This window comes from Salvelinus fontinalis, chromosome 40 (genome assembly GCF_029448725.1).
Source record: "Salvelinus fontinalis isolate EN_2023a chromosome 40, ASM2944872v1, whole genome shotgun sequence".
NCBI classification, from domain to species: Eukaryota; Metazoa; Chordata; class Actinopteri; order Salmoniformes; family Salmonidae; genus Salvelinus; species Salvelinus fontinalis.
This window is the reverse complement of record NC_074704.1, coordinates 22240230-22262224: the sequence shown is the minus strand read 5'-3', so window position 1 is coordinate 22262224 and position 21995 is coordinate 22240230. Positions and strand designations below refer to the sequence as shown.

The 21995-nt window shown below is 47.0% G+C and overlaps 1 protein-coding gene across 4 annotated transcripts; it reads right to left on the bottom strand.

The window, feature by feature from the left end:
* Positions 1 to 5233: 5233 nt before the first annotated feature.
* LOC129839569 (ras GTPase-activating protein nGAP-like) lies at positions 5234 to 21077 on the bottom strand. 4 transcript variants are annotated; one of them, XM_055907094.1, is made up of 18 exons: positions 19864 to 21077; positions 18706 to 18845; positions 18390 to 18468; positions 16678 to 16745; positions 16423 to 16490; positions 16202 to 16334; positions 15845 to 15943; positions 14432 to 15100; positions 14172 to 14316; positions 13905 to 14049; positions 13508 to 13744; positions 11766 to 11967; positions 7850 to 7941; positions 7398 to 7716; positions 7095 to 7205; positions 6266 to 6456; positions 6056 to 6140; positions 5234 to 5916 (listed from the first exon to the last, which is right to left on the bottom strand). In XM_055907094.1, the coding sequence occupies exons 1-18, from the start codon at positions 20486 to 20488 to the stop codon at positions 5800 to 5802; spliced, it is 3525 nt and encodes a 1174-aa protein (XP_055763069.1). In that variant the 5' UTR covers positions 20489 to 21077; the 3' UTR covers positions 5234 to 5799. The 4 variants fall into 4 exon arrangements, with proteins under 4 accessions (XP_055763069.1, XP_055763070.1, XP_055763071.1 ...); XM_055907095.1 differs by having other exon boundaries at positions 16202 to 16331; XM_055907096.1 differs by lacking the exons at positions 18390 to 18468; positions 18706 to 18845; positions 19864 to 21077 and adding an exon at positions 17718 to 18024.
* Between the last annotated feature and the right edge of the window lie 918 nt (positions 21078 to 21995).

The window sequence follows — 21995 nt, the reverse complement described above, 5'->3', positions numbered from 1 at the left end:
GGCATTTGGCATCCAACATTATGGTGCATTACCGCCACCTACTGTACTGGAGTGTGGCCCAGAGTCTCTTAAAAAAAGACAACAAAAAATGTGGACTATATAATGACGTTCTACTTAGTATACTCTTTAAACTAATTTCCTATATCCACTTCTCCCTTATACTGGATCTCAGCCTCTTCCCCCCTCATACTGCCTACACTGTGCCAATACAAGCTCCCCTGTCTCTATTTCCTGGCAATAATCACACTTTCCTGTTGGATGCTTTCCCATAAAGTCTTATTTAACTGACTGCGTCCCACCCCTAATCTTGTAAAAATAGCCCCCTCTCTTCTGTCTCTTCCTGCCATCCTCCCCTTCCCGACTTTCCTCTGTACTTAGAATAAATGCCTGCCCTCAGTATCTCTATTCCACTGCTCCTGCCATCTCTGCACCACCACTGTCCATATCAGGCTTTTTGCCTCTGCCTTGCTCGTTTGAAACCAAAACATCAACATCCCCACTACTAAGTTCTTGATTAGCCAGTACATCAACTGCCTCGTTCCCCTTCACCCCCACATGGGCTGGGAGCCAAGGCAATCTTGTCTGTATACCCATCTGTCTGACCCTGCCTTGGGTTTGTAGTACAGCATAAAGCACATATTGTCTGCTATGTGAGCTAAAGGACTGCAGACTCAAACACTGCACATGAACCAGAGCAAATAACTACTGTCTGGCTTGACTTCCTCCACCCGCTGCAAGGCCAGTATGGCCATCAGCTCTGCCGTATGTACCGCCAGATGATCTGTAATACGTTTCCTGACTGCCATCCCACATTCCTGTACTACAAATGCTGACCCAGTACGTCCTGTCCTTGGATCTTTTAAACCATCTGTGTAAATGACCACAATGCTGATACACAGTGTCCAGATGTCTATTAAACAAATCAGATGGATCAACACTCTCCTCATCTTTCTGTAGTCTCTCCATCACTTCTAGATCAACTACAAGAGGTGGGAGTAGCCAGGGTGGGTTCACAAGAATACCTGCCGTTGGACTAAACTCCCTTCCATACAGTCCCATCTCACTCGCATGGGTATCACCTACCCAAAGATCGTGTTCTGTCCTCATTCATGTTCCCAGTATCAAATCAAATGTATTTATATAACCCTTCGTACATCAGCTAATATCTCGAAGTGCTGTACAGAAACCCAGCCTAAAACAGCAAGCAATGCAGGTGTAGAAGCACGGTGCCTAGGAAAAACTCCCTAGAAAGGCCAAAACCTAGGAAGAAACCTAGAGAGGAACCAGGCTATGAGGGGTGGCCAGTCCTCTTCTGGCTGTGTCGGGTGGAGATTATAACAGAACATGGCCAAGATGTTCAAATGTTCATAAATGACCAGCATGGTCAAATAATAATAATTACAGTAGTTATCGAGGGTGTAGCAAGTCAGCACCTCAGGAGTAAATGTCAGTTGGCTTTTCATAGCCGATCATTCAGAATATCTCTACCGCTCCTGCAGTCTCTAGAGAGTTGAAAACAGCAGGTCTGGGACAGGTAGCACGTCCGGTGGACAGGTCAGGGTTCCATAGCCACAGGCAGAACAGCTCAAACCGGAGCAGCAGCACGACCAGGTGGACTGGGGACAGCAAGGAGTCATCAGGCCAGGTAGTCCTGAGGCATGGTCCTAGGGCTCAGGTCCTCCGAGAGAGAGATTGAAAGAAAGAGAGAATTAGAGAGAGCATACTTAAATTCACGCAGGACAACGGATAAGACAGGAGAAACACTCCAGATATAACAGACTGACCCTAGCCCCCCAACACATAAACTACTGCAACATTAATACTGGAGGCTGAGACAGGAGGGGTCGGTAGACACTCTGGCCTTGTCCGACGATACCCCTGGACAGGGCCAAACAAACAGGATATAACCCCACCCACTTTGCCAAAGCACAGCCCCCACACCACTAGAGGGATATCTTCAACCACCAACTTACCATCCTGAGACAAGGCCGAGTATAGCCCACAAAGATCTCCCCCACGGCACAACCCAAGGGGGGCTCCAACCCGGACAGGAAGATCACGTCAGTGACTCAACCCACTCAAGTGACGCACCCCTCCTAGGGACGGCATGGAAGAGCACCAGTAAGCCAGTAACTCAGCCCCTGTAATAGGGTTAGAGGCAGAGAATCCCAGTGGAGAGAGGGGAACTGGCCAGGCAGAGACAGCAAGGGCGGTTCGTTGCTCCAGTGCCTTTCCGTTCACCTTCACAGTCCTGGGCCAGACTACACTCAATCATAGGACCTACTGAAGAGATGAGTCTTCAATAAAGACTTAAAGGTTGAGACCGAGTCTGCGTCTCTCACATGGATAGGCAGACCATTCCATAAAAAATGTAGCTTTATAGGAGAAAGCCCTGCCTCCAGCTGTTTGCTTAGAAATTCTAGGGACAGTAAGGAGGCCTGCATCTTGTGACCGTAGCGTACATGTAGGTATGTACCGCAGGACCAAATCGTAAAGATGGGTAGGAGCAAGCCCATGTACTGCTTTGTAGGTTAGCAGTAAAACCTTGAAATCAGCCCTTGCCTTAACAGGAAGCCAGTGTAGAAAGGCTAGCACTGGAGTAATATGATACAATTTTGTGGTTCTAGTCAAGATTGTAGCAGCCATGTTTAGCACTAACTGAAGTTTATTTAGTGCTTTATCCAGGTAGCCGGAAAGTAGCGCTGTCACGCTCGTCGTAACGTTGAAGACAGGAGGACCAAGGCGCAGCGTGAAATTAATACATTCTTGATTTATTTAACGAAGAAGAAAATGAAGAACACTTGACAAACTAATACAAAACAATAAACGACGAACGTGAAGCTAATGAAAACTAGTGCTGACACAAACACTACACACAGACAATAACCCACAACCCACAATACAAAACAGGATACCTAAATATGGTTCCCAATCAGAGACAACGCAAAACACCTGTCTCTGATTGAGAACCATATCAGGCCAAACACAGAAATAGACAAACCAGACAAACAACATAGAATGCCCACTCAGATCACACCCTGACCACCCAAAACATAAAACATACAAAGCAAACTCTGGTCAGGGCGTGACAGTACCCCCCCAAGGTGCGGACTCCGGCCGCAAAACCTGAACCTATAGGGGAGGGTCTGGGTGGGCATCTGCCCCCGGTGGCGGCTCTGGCGCTGGACGTGGCCCCCACTCCACCATAGTCAATCCCCGCTTCCGTGGCCTCCTAGGAACGGCGACCCTCCTAAATGACCTCTGGACTGAGGGGCGCCTCTGGACTGAGGGGCAGCTCCGGACAGAGGGGCAGCTCCGGACTGAGGGGCAGCTCCGGACTGAGGGGCAGCTCCGGACTGAGGGGCAGCTCCGGACTGAGGGGCAGCTCCGGACTGAGGGGCAGCTCATGACTGAGGGGCAGCTCATGACTGAAGGGCAGTTCATGACTGAGAGGTAGCTCATGACTGAAGGGCAGCTCTGGCGGCTACTGACTGACGGGCGGCTCTGGCGGCTCCTGACTGGCGGGCGGCTCTGGCGGCTCCTGACTGGCGGGCGGCTCTGGCGGCTCCTGACTGGCGGGCGGCTCTGGCGGCTCCTGACTGGCGGGCGGCTCTGGCGGCTCCGGACAGACGGGCGGCTCAGGCGGCGCCGGACAGACGGGCGGCTCAGGCGGCGCCGGACAGACGGGCGGCTCAGGCGGCGCCGGACAGACGAGCGGCTCAGGCGGCGCCGGGCAGCTCAGACGGCGCTGGGCAGACGGGCAGCTCAGGCTTGCCGAGGCGCACTGTAGGCCTGGTGCGTGGTGCCGGAACTGGTGGTACCGGGCTGGGGACACGCACCTCAAGGCCAGTGCGGGGAGAAGGAACAGGGCTCTGGAGACGCACTATAAGCCTGGTGCGTGGTGCCGGAACTGGTAGTACCAGGCTGGGTACACGCACCTCCGGGTGAGTGCGGGGAGGAGAAACAGGGCATACAGGGCTCTGGAGACGCACAGGAAGCCTGGTGCGTGGTGTAGGCACTGGTGGTACTGGGCTGGTGCGAGGAGCTGTCACAGGCGGACTGGTGCGTGGAGAAGGCATTGCAGTAGTCTAACCTAGAAGTGACAAAAGCATGTGTAGCAATATTGATGTTACTCATATTGTTGATACACAGGAAACAGAAACCAGTAGTTACTTACTTTATTAATGTGCTGGTTGACAACATGCCTAATAAAGTTTGCTTAACTATATATCTTTGTCTGTCGTGACTACAACACAAAGCATATTGAAACAGCATGGATTCATTTTCAGCATCATTTTTGGACAGAAAGTTTCTGATTTTTGCAATGTTACTTAGATGTAAAAAAGCTGTCCTTGAAACAGTCTTGATTTGTTCGTGAAAAGAGAGATCAGGGTCCAGAGTAACGCCGAGGTCCTTCACAGTTTTATTTGAGGCGACTGTACAACCATCAAGATTGTCAGATTCAACAGAAGATCTCTTTACCAGAATATCTTTTTACCAGAAGACGGTTTGGCCTATCATTAGCATCGCTATATTTTTCTTGTTCCTTAATTGTTTGAAACCTGGACGTTTTACTTCATATTATGAGGCATGTCTTAACTTGCTTCAAAGTAGCCTATAGCCAAAATCCCACCATAGAAACATGGTTAGACTTAATTTAAGACTTACATATGCGCTCTCCGTTTCTATTGGTTTTTCAAATAAACTTTATTTAATTGTCTAGTGGTTAAAAGGCATTATCCTAGTCATATTAGCAACCCATGATAGTTGTTGCATCTTTAGAACCCTTTTCTTCATAAATTTCGAACATATATTTCGTCTCTGTCCATGAAACCGCAAATTGCATTTTGGAACACTTGTCCGTATGCCGACTGCCTGGTGTACATTGCTGCGCTTAAAATGTGAAGAAATAATACTATATCAACATTTTAAGTTAGACATTCTGATTTGTTTCATCAGCCTTATTAATAGATACAGCGTATACCTCCACTACACTACTTTGATACGCATCAGTGGGGATTAAGAAGTGAGTATACACAATGCCCATAAAAAAGTGGGTATACGGCGTATACCTGCACATACTCTCTAATAAACCAATTGAACTATTCTCTGACTCCTTACATGGACATTCTCATCAGTTTACTTTGTTATTTAGCAATAGTAATTTAGTCATTCTTACCAAGTAGACCACATAGGCACACACACAACACAAGTTCACACAAACACTGAACCGTACATTGTTTATTCGAGTTTTTAATTAAGTTCACAGAAATTGTAAATCTGCATTCAAAATGGATGGAAAATGGACAACATTCCAAGAAGTGGCGAATCAAAAGAGTACAACGATGTATTTAATTACATATCAAGGTGTGGGTATCCTTACATTCATTTTGTTAAACTGCAGAGGGAAATTGTTCTTGCCGTAGGCTATTATTGATGTTTAGGTTTCTACACTCAAATTAGATCAGTCTGTTCCTGTCAAATCAACTAATGTTCCACAAATATTTCAAGTACAGTGTACACAGTAAGTGCAATGTTAGACAGGTTTAGCATACCTGTGACTTTTTAGTTCATTTCTGTTTTTTTCCCCCCAATTGGACACAAGTTAAGATTCATGCATACATTTACTCAGTTTTCTCATGAGAAAAGCATCATACAGTATCTGAATTTCTGAAAGTAAGCCACCCTTCAGGCAAAACAACATAATTCTGGAGGGTTTTGTATTTGGAAGAACGTGAAAGCTATGGGGACTAAGCTAAGCATATGTCTATATTACAACTCTGTGCTGCCAGCCTGACTTCAGATGCCGTTGACATGATTGGCACCGATCCCAGGGTACTGTGTGTTGCTCTGGTCACCGGTGTAGTCTCCACTGAGCTGGTGCCTGTCCTTCAGCAGGTCTGCAAACTGCTCCTCCTAAGAACACACGGCTACATTTAGATTTGTTTTTCAAGTCATGTTACCAGGTAAGAGAAATGAAAATGAATATGTAGCCTAAACACTCGTCACGACTCATCTTAATCTTAATGATTGTGGTAGATATCTCCAGTCTTACCAGTACGTTCATTCGCTCAGCTGCTGCCACGGCGACGTTCAGCTTCCTCTCATCCTCCTCCCTCTCCTCCTCGATAACCCCCAGCCTATGACGCCGATTAACAATGGCATTTTAGTTAATCTTCAAACCAAATAAACTCTCATTCATTTGAAAGGTTGTGAATGTCATTTGATGACATTTCGATCTGTATCTCCTACTCCGCTGTCTCACCTGAAAGTGGCGCTGGCGAGCTGTTCCTCACGGACAGCCAGAAGATTCCGCAGTTCGTTAACCTCGGCCAACAAGACTGCATTCTGATCTTGACTTTGGACAATGAAGTCCTCCAGCCGCTTGGCCATCTCCAACTCACGCTCTGTCACCTGCTCCACCCCCAGGCGGAGCTCCGACAGCTCCTGTGCATGCTGGTTAGATCACAAATCGACATCATGGCGATCAAGCAATTTCATCATTGCAGTATTTCTTTTTTTTTTTTTTTTTTTTCTTTTCTTTTTTTTTATCCCATTTTCTCCCCAATTTTTCGTGGTATCCAATCGCTAGTAATTACTACCTTGTCTCATCGCTACAACTCCCGTACGGGCTCGGGAGAGACGAAGGTCGAAAGCCATGCGTCCTCCGAAGCACAACCCAACCAGCCGTACTGCTTCTTAACACAGCGCGCCTCCAACCCGGAAGCCAGCCGCACCAATGTGTCGGAGGAAACACCGTGTACCCGGCCCCCTTGGTTGGCGCGCATTGCGCCCGGCACGCCACAGGAGTCGCTGGAGCGCGATGAGACAAGGATATCCCTACCGGCCAAACCCTCCCTACCCCGGACGACGCTATGCCAATTGTGCGTCGCCCCACGGACCTCCCGGTCGCGGCCGGCTGCGACAGAGCCTGGGCGCGAACCCAGAGACTCTGGTGGCGCAGTTAGCACTGTGATGCAGTGCCCTAGACCACTGCGCCACCCGGGAATTGCAGTATTTCTTTGATGAGCTGAAGTAATCAATGCGAAAGGAGCAGCATTACTGGATGATAAATAATATGAAGGTGAACCCACCCTGTCCAGTAGGTTGATATCTTCATTCTCCACCTTCCGCTCGTATGTCTCTTTGCTCTGGGACACTTTGATCCAAGGCACTGGAGCAGGAGGAGCCTTTACACCGACGCTCTGACACAAGAAGAGGGGATGCTTTCATGAGATTCAATCACTCCTCCCACCCATCGACTCTCAACAGAACAACCACATGGCAATGCCAGGTTATGACGATGAACCATGTACTTCATGAGGAGAATGTCAACATAAAATAGAATGTTTGAATGTTGACAATTGAAACCACATGACCAAGATTTCCATACTCACGTTCTGTGGTGATGAGATATCAAGTGGAGGGTTGGCTTCCTGCTCTGCCTCTTGGTCCTCCAGCGGCAGATTTTCAGTGCTGCTCTGTCTCCTCAGTTGCTGTTTAGGGTCCATCTGCCGTCTGTGCGGAGCACTCTGGGTCCTGGATACTGGCTTCCTCTCTCTGGCACTCATCCTGTCTCGCTTGACCCCCTGAAAGCTTTCTTTCCGCTGGCCGCCCTTCGCATCCATAGGCAGCTGCTGCATGGAGTTGTGCAGAGGGCTGTACTTGCCCAGGTCTTTAGGGGGCACGTAGGTCGGCTTGGAATGACCAATGTTGCTGTTGTAAAAAAGAAAAATCAGGACAATAAAGCGAGACGATAAAAAGATTGTGAAACTATGTACGCACACAAGTAGGTCTACAAAAATGCTTATGTGCAATACACATGCAGAAGTGCTCTCGCCAACCTCACCTGCTAACAGTAATCCGTAGAGCATCTGGGCCCAGAGATTCTGTAATCTGGTTCAGGATTGAAGGCAGAGGGTGCAATTTGTCTATGGTGTCCTGAGGAAGAAATATGAACGAACAGCATGTTAGCTACCACTAAACCTTACCATGGGAGGTTTCAGCTTCGTTTCAAGTTTTATTTGTCACATTTGTCACATACAGCGAAATGCTTATTTTGCAAGCACTACCCAACACGGCAGTATTCAATATTAAATGAAACTGTATTTGTCACACGCGTCAAATACATCAGGTGTAGATGTCACGACTTCCGCCGAAGTCGGTCCCTCTGCTTGTTCGGGCGGCGTTCGGCGGTCGACGTCATCGTCCTTCTAGCCACCGCCGATCCACTTTTCATTTTCCATTTGTTTTGTCTATGTCTTACACACCTGGTTTCACTCACCCAATTACATGTTTATTAACCCTCTGTTCCCCATGTTTGGTTGTGAGTGAGTGTTTGTTGTATCGTGGACCGTATTGTGGGCTTGCTATTCTCTTGTATTTTGATGACTTTGAGTAAAGTTACTTTTATTTAATCATCTTTGGTGTCCTGCGCCTGACTCCTCTGCACCAGCTACACATTGACCATTACAGTAGACCTTACCGTGAAATGCTTACTTACAAGCCCTTAACCAACAATAGCTTTTAAGTAAGGAAGGAAATATTTGCTACAAAAAGAATTAAAAAAAAAAGAAAAAGTAACACAATAAAGTAACAATAACGAGGCTTTATCCAGGGGGGTACCGGTACAGAGTCAATGTGCGTGTGTACAGGTTGAGGTAATGTACATGTAAGTAGGGGTAAAGTGACAATGCATAGATACTAAACTGCGCGTAGCAGCAGCGTAAAAAAGGGGGTCAATGCAAATAGTCAGAGTAGCTATTTGATTAACTGTTTAGCAGTCTTATGGCTTGGGGGTAGAAGCTGTTAAGGAGCCTTTTAGACCTAGATTTGCCTTGCAGTAGCAGAGAGAACAGTCTATGACTTGGGTGGCTGGAGTCTTTGACAATTTTTAGGGCCTTCCTCTGACACCGCATGGTATAGAGGTCCTGGATGGCAGGAAGCTTGGCCCCAGTGATGCACTGGGCTGTACACTCTACCCTATGTAGCGTCTTGCTGTCAAATGCCGATCAGTTGCCATACCAAGCGGTGATGCAACCAGTCAGGATGCTCTCAATGGTGCAGCTGTAGAACTTTTTGAGGATCTGAGGACCCATGCCAAATCTTTTCAGTCTCCTGAGGGGGAATAGGCTTTGTCGTGCCCTCTTCATGACTGTCTTGGTGTGCTTGGACCATGATAGCTCACAAACTGCTTCACTACAGCCCCATCGGTGTGAATGGGGTTGTTCTTGGCCCTCCTTTTCCTGTAGTCCACGATCAGCTCCTTTGTCTTGATCACGTTGAGGGAAAGGTTGTTGTCCTGGCAACACACAGCCAGGTCTCTAACCTCCTCCCTATAGGCTGTCTCATCATTTTCGGAGATCAGGCCTACCACTGTTGTCTTGTCGGCAATCTTAATGATGGTGTGTGTGTGTGTGCCCATGCTTTCGTGTGTGAACAGGGAGTACATGAGGGGACTAAACACCCACTCCTGAGGGGCTCGCATGTTGAGGATCAGCGTGGCAGATGTGTTGTTGTTGCCTACCCTTCCTGACAGGCCACCTGTCAGGAAGTCCAGCATCCAGTTACAGAAGGATGTGTTTAGTCCTTAGCTTAATCATGACCTTTGAGGGCACTATGGTGTTGAACGCTGAGCTGTAGTCAATGAACACCATTCTTAAATAGGTGTTCCTTTTGTCCAGGTGGCAGTGTGGAGTGCAATAGAGATTGCGTCATCTGTGGATCTGTTGGAGCAGTATGCGAATTGTAGTGGGTCTAGGGTTTCTGGGATGATGGTGTTGATGTGAGCAATGACCAGCCTTTTAAAACACTTCATAGCTACAGACGTGAGTACTACGGAGCGGTAGTCATTTAGGCAGGTTACCTTGGCGTTCTTGGGAACAGGGACTATGGTGGTCTGCTTGAAACATGTATATATTACAGACTTGGTCAGGGAGAGGTTGAAAATGTCAGTGAAAACACTTGCCAGTTTGTCAGCGCATGCTCTGAAAAGGCATTCTTGTAATCCGTCTGGCCCTGCGGCCTTGTGAATGTTGACCTGTTTTAAGGTCTTAACGACATTGGCTACGGAGAAGGTGATCACATAGTCGTCTGGAACATGGTCAGTGTTGCTAGCCTTGAAGTGAGCACAGAAGACATTTAGCTTGTCTGGTAGGCTCGCGTCACTGGGCAGCTCGCGGCTGGGCTTACCTTTGTAGTTTGCAAGCCCTGCCATATCCGACAACCGTCAGACAGTGACTGATGTGGTGTACTCCTCAATGCCATCGGATGAATCACAAAACATATTCCAATCTGTGCTTGCAAAACAGTCCTGTAGCTTAGCATCCGCATCATCTGACCACTTCTGTATTGGGAGAGTCACTGATACTTTCTGCTTGAGTTTTTGCTTTTAAGCAGGAATCAGGAGGATATAATTATTGTCATATTTGCCAAATTGAGTGTGAGGGAGAGCTTTGTACGCATCTATGTGTGTGGAGTAAAGGTGGTCTCGAGTATTTTTTTTCTTCCTCTGGTGAAACACATGCATGCTGGTAGAAACTATAGCACAACTAATAAAAATAAGAGATTTTACAATGTGCAGTGATACTGGAGTATTTGAGGTAGATATGTACATATAGGCATGGATTATGAGAAGTGACTGGTAGCAGGATAAATAATAATAGTAAACAGTGGCAGCAGCATAAGTGGAGGTGGGTGGGTGTGCGTGTGTGTGTGTGTGTACGATAGTGTCAGGTCTACTCCCTCTCCCCCGTTCCGTGCTCGACATCGCTGGTTTACTAACCACCGGTCCTGGCTGCCCATCATTACGCACACCTGCGCCCCTTCATTACTACCTTGATTACTTACCATTTATCTAGCACTCTGTTTATGTCAGTCATCAAATAGTATTGTTTATGTTTCCTTGTTAGACGCTTCTCTTCTCTTGTTTTGTACTCCGTCAACACCCCGATCAGCTGGCGCAACTGGGTGCAACTATGGATGAGGTCCTCCGAGTCCTCCACCACCTCAACACCACCCGAGAGGATTCACTTTCAAATAACGGAGGGCCTTCTACCATGATTCATCCCGGCAAGCCAGTCTCCCAGCCTACCCAGCAGTCTGCCCAGGTCAGCGATGCCCAACTGTCCCTTCTGGACAAATAAGATGGGATGCCATCCAAATGCCATGTCTTCCTACTCCAGTGCTCCCTCTATTTTGCTCATCAGACGGGAACCCCCACCACTGAGAGGTCCAAGGTTTCCACGGTCATTTCTCTGCTGACTGGGCGGGTGTTGGAGTGGGCTATGGCCGTCTGGGAGAGAGGAGAGGAAGAGCTGGGTTCCTACGAGGGGCTCATGGCTCTGTTCAGGGCGGTCCTCGACCATCCACCGGAGGGCAACTACTCCAACTCCTGCAAGGTGCCCAGACCTCTGCGGAGTATAGTCTCACCTTCCGGACGAGCCCACTCCTCGCCCTTGGGGCCGTCCCCCTGGCCAGCATTGTCAGTCACACCTGGACTTTTTTAAATCTAACACTCTTTCTGTCAGTCATCAGGTAGTATTGTTTCTATTTCCTTGTTAGATGCTTCTTGTTCCATGTTTTGTTATCATTAAACTGACACTGCACTTGTTTCCTAACTCCCTGCGTCTTCGCTATAGCAAGAGTGTCAGTGTAGGTGCGATAGACGGATATACATGTAAACAGGGCTGAAAAGTGACTGGTAGCAGGAGTACAAGAATGTCATAGCATAACCCTTGCCTTTGATTTAGTTGATTTATGCCTACCTGCTTCATTGGGGAAATTATGTCGACCAGCAGGCTGTGTAGGACAGCCAGACGCAGAGGCAAGTCAACATAGCCATCGAAGGATGTCATTGATATCTCTATGTCTGGGCTGGACACTGTCTGAAGGAAGCACCTCATCCTCTCCCAGTGCTGCTGCAGGAAGTCATTCATGAACAGCATGTACTCCTCCTTCTCCCCAAACCTGTTAATGGAAGAGGATGGGGAATGGGTTAGTGTTGGAGGAGGGAACGCCTTGTTTGGGAATATGGAGAGAAGATGTTTATTCTTATCAGCAGACTCAATAGCCATGGTTTCTCAAATGACTGCCTCGTCTGGTTCACCAACTACTTCGCAGACAGAGTTCAGTGTGTAAAATCGGGGCCTGTTGTCCGGACCTCTGGCAGTCTCTATGGGTGTACCACAGGGTTCAATTCTCGGACCGACTCTTTTCTCTGTATATATCAACGATGTCGCTCTTGCCGCGAGTGATTCCCTGATCCACCTCTACGCAGACGACACCATTCTGTATACATCTGGCCCTTCTTTGGACACTGTGTTAACTAACCTCCAAACGAGCTTCAATGCCATACAACACTCCTTCTGTGGCCTCCAACTGCTCTTAAATGCTAGCAAAACCAAATGCATGCTTTTCAACCGTTCGCTGCCCACATCCGCTCGCCCGACTAGCATCACTACTCTGGACGGTTCTGACCTAGAATACGTGGACAACTACAAATACCTTGGTGTCTGGCTAGACTGTAAACTCTCCTTCCAGACTAATATCAAACATCTCCAATCCAAAATCAAATCTAGAATCGGCTTTCTATTTCGCCTCCTTCACTCCCGCCGCCAAACTTAACCTAGTAAAACTGACTATCCTGCTGATCCTTGACTTCGGCGATGTCATCTACAAAATAGCTTCCAAGTCTCTACTCAGCAAATTGGATGTAGTCTATCACAGTGCCATACGTTTTGTTACCAAAGCGCCTTATACCACCCACCACTGCGACCTGTATGCTCTAGTCGGTTGGCCCTCGCTACATATTCGTCGCCAGACCCACTGGCTCCAGGTCATCTATAAGTCTATGCTAGATAAGGCTCCGCCTTATCTCAGCTCACTGGTCACGATAACAACACCCACCCGTTTGTACGTGCTCCAGCAGGTATATCTCACTGGTCATTCCCAAAGCCAACACCTACTTTGGCCGCCTTTTCTTCCAGTTCTCTGCTGCCAGTGACTTAAACAAATTGCAAAATTCGCTGAAGCTGGAGACTTACATTTCCCTCACTAACTTTAAACATCAGCTATCTGAGCAGCTAACCGATTGCTGCAGCTGTACATAGTCCATCTGTAAATAGCCCACCCAATCTACCTACCTCACCCCCATATTGTTTTATTTACTTTGCTGCGCTTTTGCACACTAGTATCACTACTTACACACCATCATCTGCTCATCTTCATCTGCTCATCTATCACTCCAGTGTTAATCTGCGAAATTGTAATTACTTTGCTACTGTGGCCTACTTATTGCCTTACCACCTCATGCCATTTGCACACACTGTGTGTGTGTGTGTGTGTCTCTGTGTTGTTGTTTCTGTCACAGTGCTTTGCTTTATCTTGGCCAGGTCGCAGTTGTAAATGAGAACTTGTTCTCAACTGGCCTACCTGGTTAAATAAAGGTGAAATAAAAATATATTAAAAATTCTTGACTTGGACCATATAGTTTGAAGAATTAACTCACAGGGTGAAGTTGGCTAGGTTCTGGATGACCTTGGCTGTGAAGGTGAGGGTGCGCAGGGTGGCCGGCTCTGGATAGGGCTGTGTCAGACCAAACAGGGAGGGGCTGAGGATGGCGGGACACAGAAAACGGAGGAATAGCGAGGCGGAGATGAGGCGCTGGCCAATTTCAGGTCGTCCCTGCTTCTCGCACAGCTCCACCCAGCTGGAGAAGATCCTGTTCAGCTCTTCAGGGAAAGACCTGTGAGGTAAACGGTGGCGAGAGTGGTCAATTGCAGCCTAGTATTTCCTGTGAGTGAACATGAATCAGCATTCATTTGATAGCATTCTTCTGGCTAAGACTGCTCTCTCCATTTTCTATCTTTATATATTGTTTCCCATCATGTCTCTTTGTCCCTCACCCGTGCATCTCAGTGATTTTCTGCACTGCCTCCTCACAGCTCTCCTTCAGGTGCCGCTGGTTGTTTGACAGCTCAGAGGCGGGGCATTTGAGAGGGTCTACTTCACAGCTCTCTACTGAGGCATACAGTCGAGTGATGAATTCCCCTGTAAGAAGAGCAATGGCACAGTGTTCCATAACAGTTTCTAAGAGGAAGGTCTAAAAAAGTGTTAAAACAGATCCACTGTTACCCAGGGCGAAAAATTGTATTTCCACAGATATTCCTTACCCAGGGTGTCGATGAGGTACTTCTGGCCCACCAGCTTCATGTACTCATCAATGGCCTTGGTGGCCAGCGTGTTCTCCCTGAAGATCAATGCCTCTTTCTCCCCAAGGCGTTCCACCTCTGCACTACCCAACTCGATAAGGAACTCCTGGAACATAAACACACAGAATAAGCGCTTTTAGCAAGTTATGACTAGCTGACTATTGTAAAGGTCTACTTTAAATGCTTATCATGAAGCAGCGTTCACCCCTTTGTTTTCTTACCTTGGCCTTGCCAATGCTTTGCAAGACGTGGACCAGTGCCCCGGCTAGTTCCTCCTTCTTCCTGACTGACAGCAGTGGCTGCAGGTTCCTGCACAGGCCCACATAGTCCACTGTCACAAACTCTGCAAACTCCTTATACCTCTCGATGGGCAGCACCTGCAGGTTCTGAAAGCGCGCCTTGACACGGAGCGACGCTTGGGGCCCCAGCTGCTCCTTCGTCCCACCGGCACCAGACGCCTTGTAGGGAGTGATCGGGTGCCACTTCTCCTGGAAGGCCCTTCCACGGATGTCGGCCAGGGATATGGCCACACTGCCAAGGGGATGCAGGGTGGACTCATCCCGGGAGTGACGCTTCTTCTTGGGTTCCTCGTCGCGGAAGAGGTGCAGGGTGATCTGGGAGACCGACGGCAAGTTGTCCAGCTCAAAAAACTCTCCCCAGAACAGCTGGCAGCCTCCGACCACCCCGGCGCTGCCCCCGAGCACCCCACCAGAGGACCCATCACCAGCTAAACTGGAGTGATGGGAAGACTTGCCCACGGCTCGGCTGCTGGTGCGGGCGAACAGGGTGCCATCCAGGTGCAGCTCGCAGTAGTATCGCCTCTTGGGGAGCAAGTCCTTGGCCTCGTTCACCCACAGACTGAGGGAGTTCTCTGTCCTCTCACAGTTGTCCTAACGGAGGCAGAACATGTTAGAACGTCAATCAGTGAGTATACCATATGGATTCCTAGGATATCATGGAAATGTGGCATACATTAAAGGATATGTTTTCTTTTGTACAAAAATATCAATTTCTTTTGTAATATTCCATTTTGTGACTCCAGTGGTTCCTCTCCATTCTATAAGTAACTGCCAAAATAAAATGTAAAAACTTATGAGGGATACAAAGTACTGTATATTGAAAGCATGTTCCAGACACTTGTAGAATCTATGCCAAGGCGCATTGAAGCTGTTCTGGCGGCTCGTGGTGGCCCAACGCCCTATTAAGACAATTTATGATGGCAGTTACCTGTAGAATCAGCGTACATGAAGAATGGAACAGCTGGATAGGCGAAACCACTTGAGTCCCACAAAAGGGAATATAACGTTGCGGATCAACTTTGGAATGACAACTTCATGTGTACAACATTTAAAGACCTGCATCACTACACTGAGAGATTTGCTGTTTCTAAAAGGACATATTTGGGTGATTTTGGAGCCATTGTTTGTTTTTTCGGGCCCCCATAATATATAACAAGGATGAGGAAATGATTTGCTGTTTGGGATAAGTTTCTCAAAAACAAGTGCAATACCAAAGGTGTCTGGACCCTTCTATAACATGCCATTTACATAAATAAATCAAATATTTTTTATAACCAAATCAAACTTCTCCTTTAATTGGTATTGAAGATGAATATTTTGAAATAGTTTCTTTACCTTATTTGGCTGAGCAGCCCGTCTCAGGTCCTCTATCCAGCGGTCTCGCTCAGCAGCTGAGGTGCACCCAAAACAGTGGTTGTTCTCTGCGTTTATCACCTAGGACGTCAATATGAAGGTGGAAATTGCCAGCAGTCAATACATGACAGGACAGCGTGAAGCAAAGATGTTATTGGGCAGTATTTAACATGAACCTGGTCAAATCACTTTAAGACATGGGACGAGTATAGAATCAAATTTCAATCAAATTTATTCATAAAGCCCTTCTTACATCAGCTGATGTCACAAAATGCTGTACATAAACCCATCCTAAAACCCCAAACAGCAAGCAATGCAGGTGTTATAGGTCAGCTCTACCTCAAAGCAGTACTTCTCCCCCAGGATGGAACTGTGTACAGGCCTGATGACCGTACTGGTATCGGCGCTCAGATCCAGGTTTCCTGCAGCGCTGACTGGGATGGACACGGACTCCCGTGAGCCATAGAGCCTGCTGAACAGACAGGGAGGAGGAGACGAGAGGAGTCAAGGAGGAACAGCCTGCCTTACACACCAAGAGCACTATGAGACTGACCGCATACCTGCTCCCTTTGTTCAACCCAATGGTCTTTCGCATGGCTCCACCATAGAAACGCCGCTTGATCAGCCCCTTGAGACAGAGGGCAGGAAGAAGACAATTAAAGAGGGGGGAGGGAGAGATGGGTAGATGAAGTTCAATTCATCCCCAGGGGCATACTGATTAGCAGGCCCTAAGTCATACAGAATCGTCAGGAAATCCAGAGCTGTCATGAATCATGTAATAACAGTGTTTTGTCTGTGGAGTATGCAGTGCTCACCCTCACTCCTCCATCTTGGCCCTTCGGTCTGGGGCCTCCAGTGGGGGCCATGTGGTCGGGGCTGCATTCTGCAGGTCCAGGAGATACACAGAGTTAGCATGTAAATATGTAAACACAGTTCTGGCTTGACATGATCCCTCCCCTAAATGGCAACCTTTTATCAGAGCGTCTCGGGCGGGAAGTGGGCATTGTGGGTAGTCTCTGTTATTGTTGCTTCATATGGAGACCTACTGTATATCTTGTTACATATCACTCACGTCTCACATACATACGTGTGTACATTTTCCTGTTCATTTGGAAACCATTGTGGAGAGACAACCAGTGGTTGATCTAATCTCCCCGAACTAAATTGCAGTCCTCTGAAACCACCAGGGGAAGTGTAGTCATTTCCCCCCTCTCTGCATTTCCTCTGAAGACCGAACAAATAACTGCTCAAATAGATGATGCTGCAGGGCTGAAGATTATTCCGACTGAGTTTGAATAACTAATCTAGAACAGTACACGTACTGTATAACTGAACGTCAATACGCCGGCTTTGAAATCCTATTGATAACCACTTTAGCTTAAGTCTCTCCAACAGTAAGACATGTCTAACGTAAGATGGTTGAGGGATGACTAGGCTCAGTGTCAGAATGAGTCAACCATTGATAACTGTTCTGGCAGTCACGCCGGATATTGCTTTTATCTAGTGGCCGAGACAGAGCAGGAACCTTGCAAGTACAGCCTTCATTTCAGACATTGATGAACTTGGTTTAGAGACTACCAAAACCCTGAGTACCACTGCAGAGCAGTTAATCAGCCGTGATGTCACTCCACGTCAATAAAACAACCATTGAGACACTCTTTTGGGCTTAAAGAATACATTTACCTATGGCAGTAACTAAAGCCATCATACAGTACATCACTTTTCTTCAGCGCATTCGTAAAAAATTCCCCTTTGTTGATATTCTCCTTTCATAGACATAGTCAAGTGCAATATTTGTCTGAATCAATAGCAATTGTGACCGTACAAATGAACTTCTATCTAATCCTTTGCTTACCCAATGTGCCTCCACATGCAATCCAGCGTCTAAATCCCATCATTGAGAGAGGGCGAGAGATCTGTCGAACCCGCTTCTCCTAATCACACTTAAGAGTGAACACTGTTTCACCTCTCATGGTTCTCCTCTCTTCACCAAATGGGCCTCGCCAATGTAGGCATCACATAGAACTAATCAGTGTCTAATATTCTATAGCCAGACTAAGTCCACAAGCTAATACTAATAGAAGTAACATGAACGAGAAAAGCCACGCTACAGACACTGCTTCTTCTCAACCAGCCCTGACTGGTCTTCTGGAACACACACAGATGCGATGGTATCTCTCCCCAAAATTTTGAGGAAACAATTTGAAAGCCACTCACAAGCATAATCAAGTCAGCTATTTCCTCTGTGCCTGCTCTACCGTTACTCTGCTAGACTCTCTAGTGGTTGTGATGCTGCCGATTGGATGTTCTCCTTGCAAAGACAGCCCTGACTCAGTCTTGCGCTGTCTGTATTTCTGAGGATCAACCATTTTGGTGAGAAAATGGACTTCACTGTTGTCTCTCCTTTGCGTCTCTGATGTTGACGTTGGGAAAGCTATTCGAGAAATCAAGGTATTGATCACAGTTCCGGGAACCCTATTAGACACTCCTACTGTCTAAAACCATGAGGCAGTATTGGAGAACTGACCCATGTTGACATCTGCCAGGTTCTGCATGCTGAGGTTTGACAGGCAGCTGCTGACTCGGTTCCGGGTCCACATCACTGGCTGAGAGAGGGAGTAGAAGAGATGCACACTCACATAATAACCTAGAGAGAAACCGTGACTATCAACTTCATACAGTCAAGTGTGAGTTTCCATTGAGAGTGCAGTGCTCCCAGTAATAGTACTAACTGTTAAATGCGACGCTTTAAGGTTGTGTTGACTCCATGTTGTTTAATGGAAGTGCATTCCTAAGTGTTGTTGGTGTAATTTTCAGTGTTGTTGTTGGTCTGTGTCGTGTACCTCTTCCTCCGGGGTGATGAAGATCTGTCCGTCCTCCAGGACACAGTTGTTGATGTCCCAAACGGGGACGTCCTGGGGAGGGGCCCATGACAGCCTGGCTAGCTCTAGGGACGCAGCTGCAAACCCGCTCCCACCCGCATCTATACACACACACACACCATGACAACAGCACACTAGATCAGCACAGAATGGGATGGACCAAATCACTCCAATAGTCACTTGAAATCCTGGCCTTTTTATCTGAACTGTCTGTGTGACACAACTAACTACAGTTGCATGACATGGTCTACAATAGATGCCACTAATTTGACTCATTTTGATGACCCTAGTCATGCCTCTGTGATTGGACACAGTTATTTTAACAATACTCTATCTTTGTGTCTGACATTGAGTTTTCCTAATTACAGTATAGTCTAAGGGAACCAGCAATAATTATTTGGGTGGGGGGGGGGGGGTAATTGAGTGCACACGCTGGCCCTTGGATGTTTTTCATTCGGAGTAATTATGGCATGATGTCGTTATCGGACACAGTGCACATGGCCACTCCCATTCGTAGTTGTTGTTTTGATTCTATCTTCTCCCCGCCCCTCCTCGCTCCCCATCTGTGACGAACCACAACTCTCACACATCCTGTGTCAGTTTGTTTTCTAATCTAAGTATGGCTGTATTAACTTCTCCTAAATCATATCACATTCTGTACGTTTTTTTTATCCATATCTGTATCTTCAGGTTTTTTCTAGTCTCCAACTTGAATAGACTGACTGAAAAGTCCACTCAAAATGGTCTCTGACTGTATGGTTGAGTATAATGCTTTTGGTTTTATGCAAACTCACTTCTTTAACGTGTAAAATGCTTACTAACCATGTCTACCTTCGTCGTGGGTTCTTAGACACACACTAAATGCCATGTATACAACACCAGATGTCAGCATTTCACTGAAGGAAAATGACGGAAAATCTAAACTAGACTAAAATCGAGAGACTAACTAAACTATACAAATTCAAACCTAGAATTTAAAACTACTCAAAATGGTTGACATACAGCGATGTAGGACGTCTCAAAAACCAGAAGACAGAGCATGGTATTGTCATGTGTGGCGCTAGGTGTGTATTCAGATAACAAGGCAATCCGCTTATGGTGGTCATTCTGTGCCTTCACCTTGTAGAAGGGTCGGGGTGCTGTTTCTGCTCAGCAGCCGGGGCCTCTTGAGCTTCTGCGAGACGGTGCGTATGTACTTCCTGAACAGTGCCCCTCCACCCCCTTTCTGTGGCGTGTCCGTGGGGGATGGTTCCGGTGCCTCTGCGCTTGCCCCTGGTCCCGATGTTGCCTGGGCTGAAGAGGAGGGGGACTGGGTAGTGAACAGCAACCCTGGAGGCTCAGACTGGGCCCTTCTGAAGGGGTTCTTCCTGGATGTAGGGTTCTTCTCCAGCCTGGGGGTCTCCCCTCCTCGTCCAATGGTTGAGGCTCTTTCTCCGGGATCCTCGCTCAGGGCTTTCCGCCAGTTCTGCATCTTATTACTCCATTTGGTGGTGGAAGTCTTCTCCATCTTCTCTATTGTTGTTGATGCTGTGGCTCCACCCTCTCCTTTCGTCCCGTCAAGGGTTGCTGCCTTGGCTCCAGTGTGCCACTTGTAGGTGTTGAGAGGGTCGACGTCCTCAGGAGGAGGGGCGTCATGAGGATGCTCAGCAGGTGTCTCCTTCTCCTCCTCTGTGGGGCCCGTCTCCTCTGCAATCGGTTTAGCTTCTGGCTCAGATTCAGCGTCCTGGTTTGTGCCCATTTTCATCTTGGTTTTTGTGAGTATCTTTTTTTAGCTTGCTCCTCTCAATGTTTTCAAGAATGGAATAAATCGTCTTTACCTCCCTACTTAAGGTCCCCTCACGTAGGATGATCACGTAGGATGACTGATAATCTGGACATTACTTGTTTTTCTTTCTTGATTCTTTTTTTGATTTCTGTGTTCCAAAATGTCATCCGGCAACATCAGTCTGACTGCTTCGTGCGTAGTTCCTTTGCTGTGAGTCTTCACACCCTCAACCTCCCACACTCAACGGTTGCTTCCTTTCACAGTGTCACTAACTCTGTTTTTTTTTTCATGTATTTTAGTATTCTGACTGGTCTCTCTGCTCTCTCACCTCTCCCCTTCTTCCCCTTGACATCCTATCCAAGAGTTCTCTTTTTACTTTCCCTCAAATCCTCCCACACCCTCTGTAATGTTCTTAATGCCTTGCTGGCCCTTGTCCTGAACAGAGTATTGTTAAATTCCTCCGCTGCATGGAAGAATATCTCCTCGTAAAATCCTCAGGACCTCTTCACGTGTATGGTTTAGGTAACTAAAACTGTTGTTAAGTCTGAAGTTTCCTCCACCTCACAGGAAGTGTGTCAGTTCACTCAATCATTTTGAAAGTGCCAGAAAGGAACAGGGGACGTCTTCAAATGTTCTACCCACTTGCCTACTCTTTCTTTGTAGATGGAATGTAAATGCGTGCTTGGTTCTGATTTGTTCATTTAGCCTAGATATGAATTGTTTGCATCTGTACCTTCCTTTACACAGACGGCTCTTATTTCTTCACACCTTCCTCTTTTAAAAAATTTTTAAAACATTGATTGAGACATATGATCTGATGCTATCATAATAATGGGAAGCTGAGACATCCATTTCACAACTCTGTCTTGGGGCCTGTCCCATTCACCAGTTCTATCAACTATTCGGATCAACCCTGAAGTTCATACATCCAGGACAACAAGATGTAGAATATTTATTGAATGATATTTAATGGAACATCATCACCATCTGTGGGTCGTCTGACACGGATACATGTGGTTGTTTGTGTTCAGCGGCTGTTGGGCTCAGTTTCCCGTCTAAACCAGCAGCACTTCCTGCCAGCCAAACAGGTTCGATAGACTCTAAACCACTTCCTGTGTTGATGCTGCACAGTTGTGACACATGCACCTGTTAAATATTTCAATCTCACACACTGGTCAGTGTGTGTTTCACGAGATTATGACTGTGAGTTTGAATTGGACAGGCAGCCAAGAATTCTGATCCAACACCATTGGAGAGGTGAAAACAGGGTTCCACATTACAGTTCTCTCTGATCAGTGCCAGATCAGAGAACCATTTTCAAAGTATTCCCCTTTGAGTTGTGGATTCTCTTTGAACTGTCTCCTTATGCAACCTAAAACTGACTTAGAAGACATACATAACAACTTCCAATAGCTTTGTCAAAGTCCCACCACTACAACCATCATTTATCTAAACCTTTACTCAGAAACACTGGAGGGCACTATAA

Excerpts from the sequence above, each read along its gene's own strand:
- LOC129839569 (XM_055907094.1), bottom strand. The coding sequence starts at position 20,488 with ATGAAAATGGGCACAAACCAGGACGCTGAATCTGAGCCAGAAGCTAAA. Across the intron at positions 18,846-19,863 it reads CACCCCGACCCTTCTACAAG|ATGCGGGTGGGAGCGGGTTT; the intron begins GTGAAGGCACAG and ends GTGTGTGTATAG. Across the intron at positions 11,968-13,507 it reads AACCTAGCCAACTTCACCCT|GTTTGGGGAGAAGGAGGAGT; the intron begins GTGAGTTAATTC and ends TTCCATTAACAG.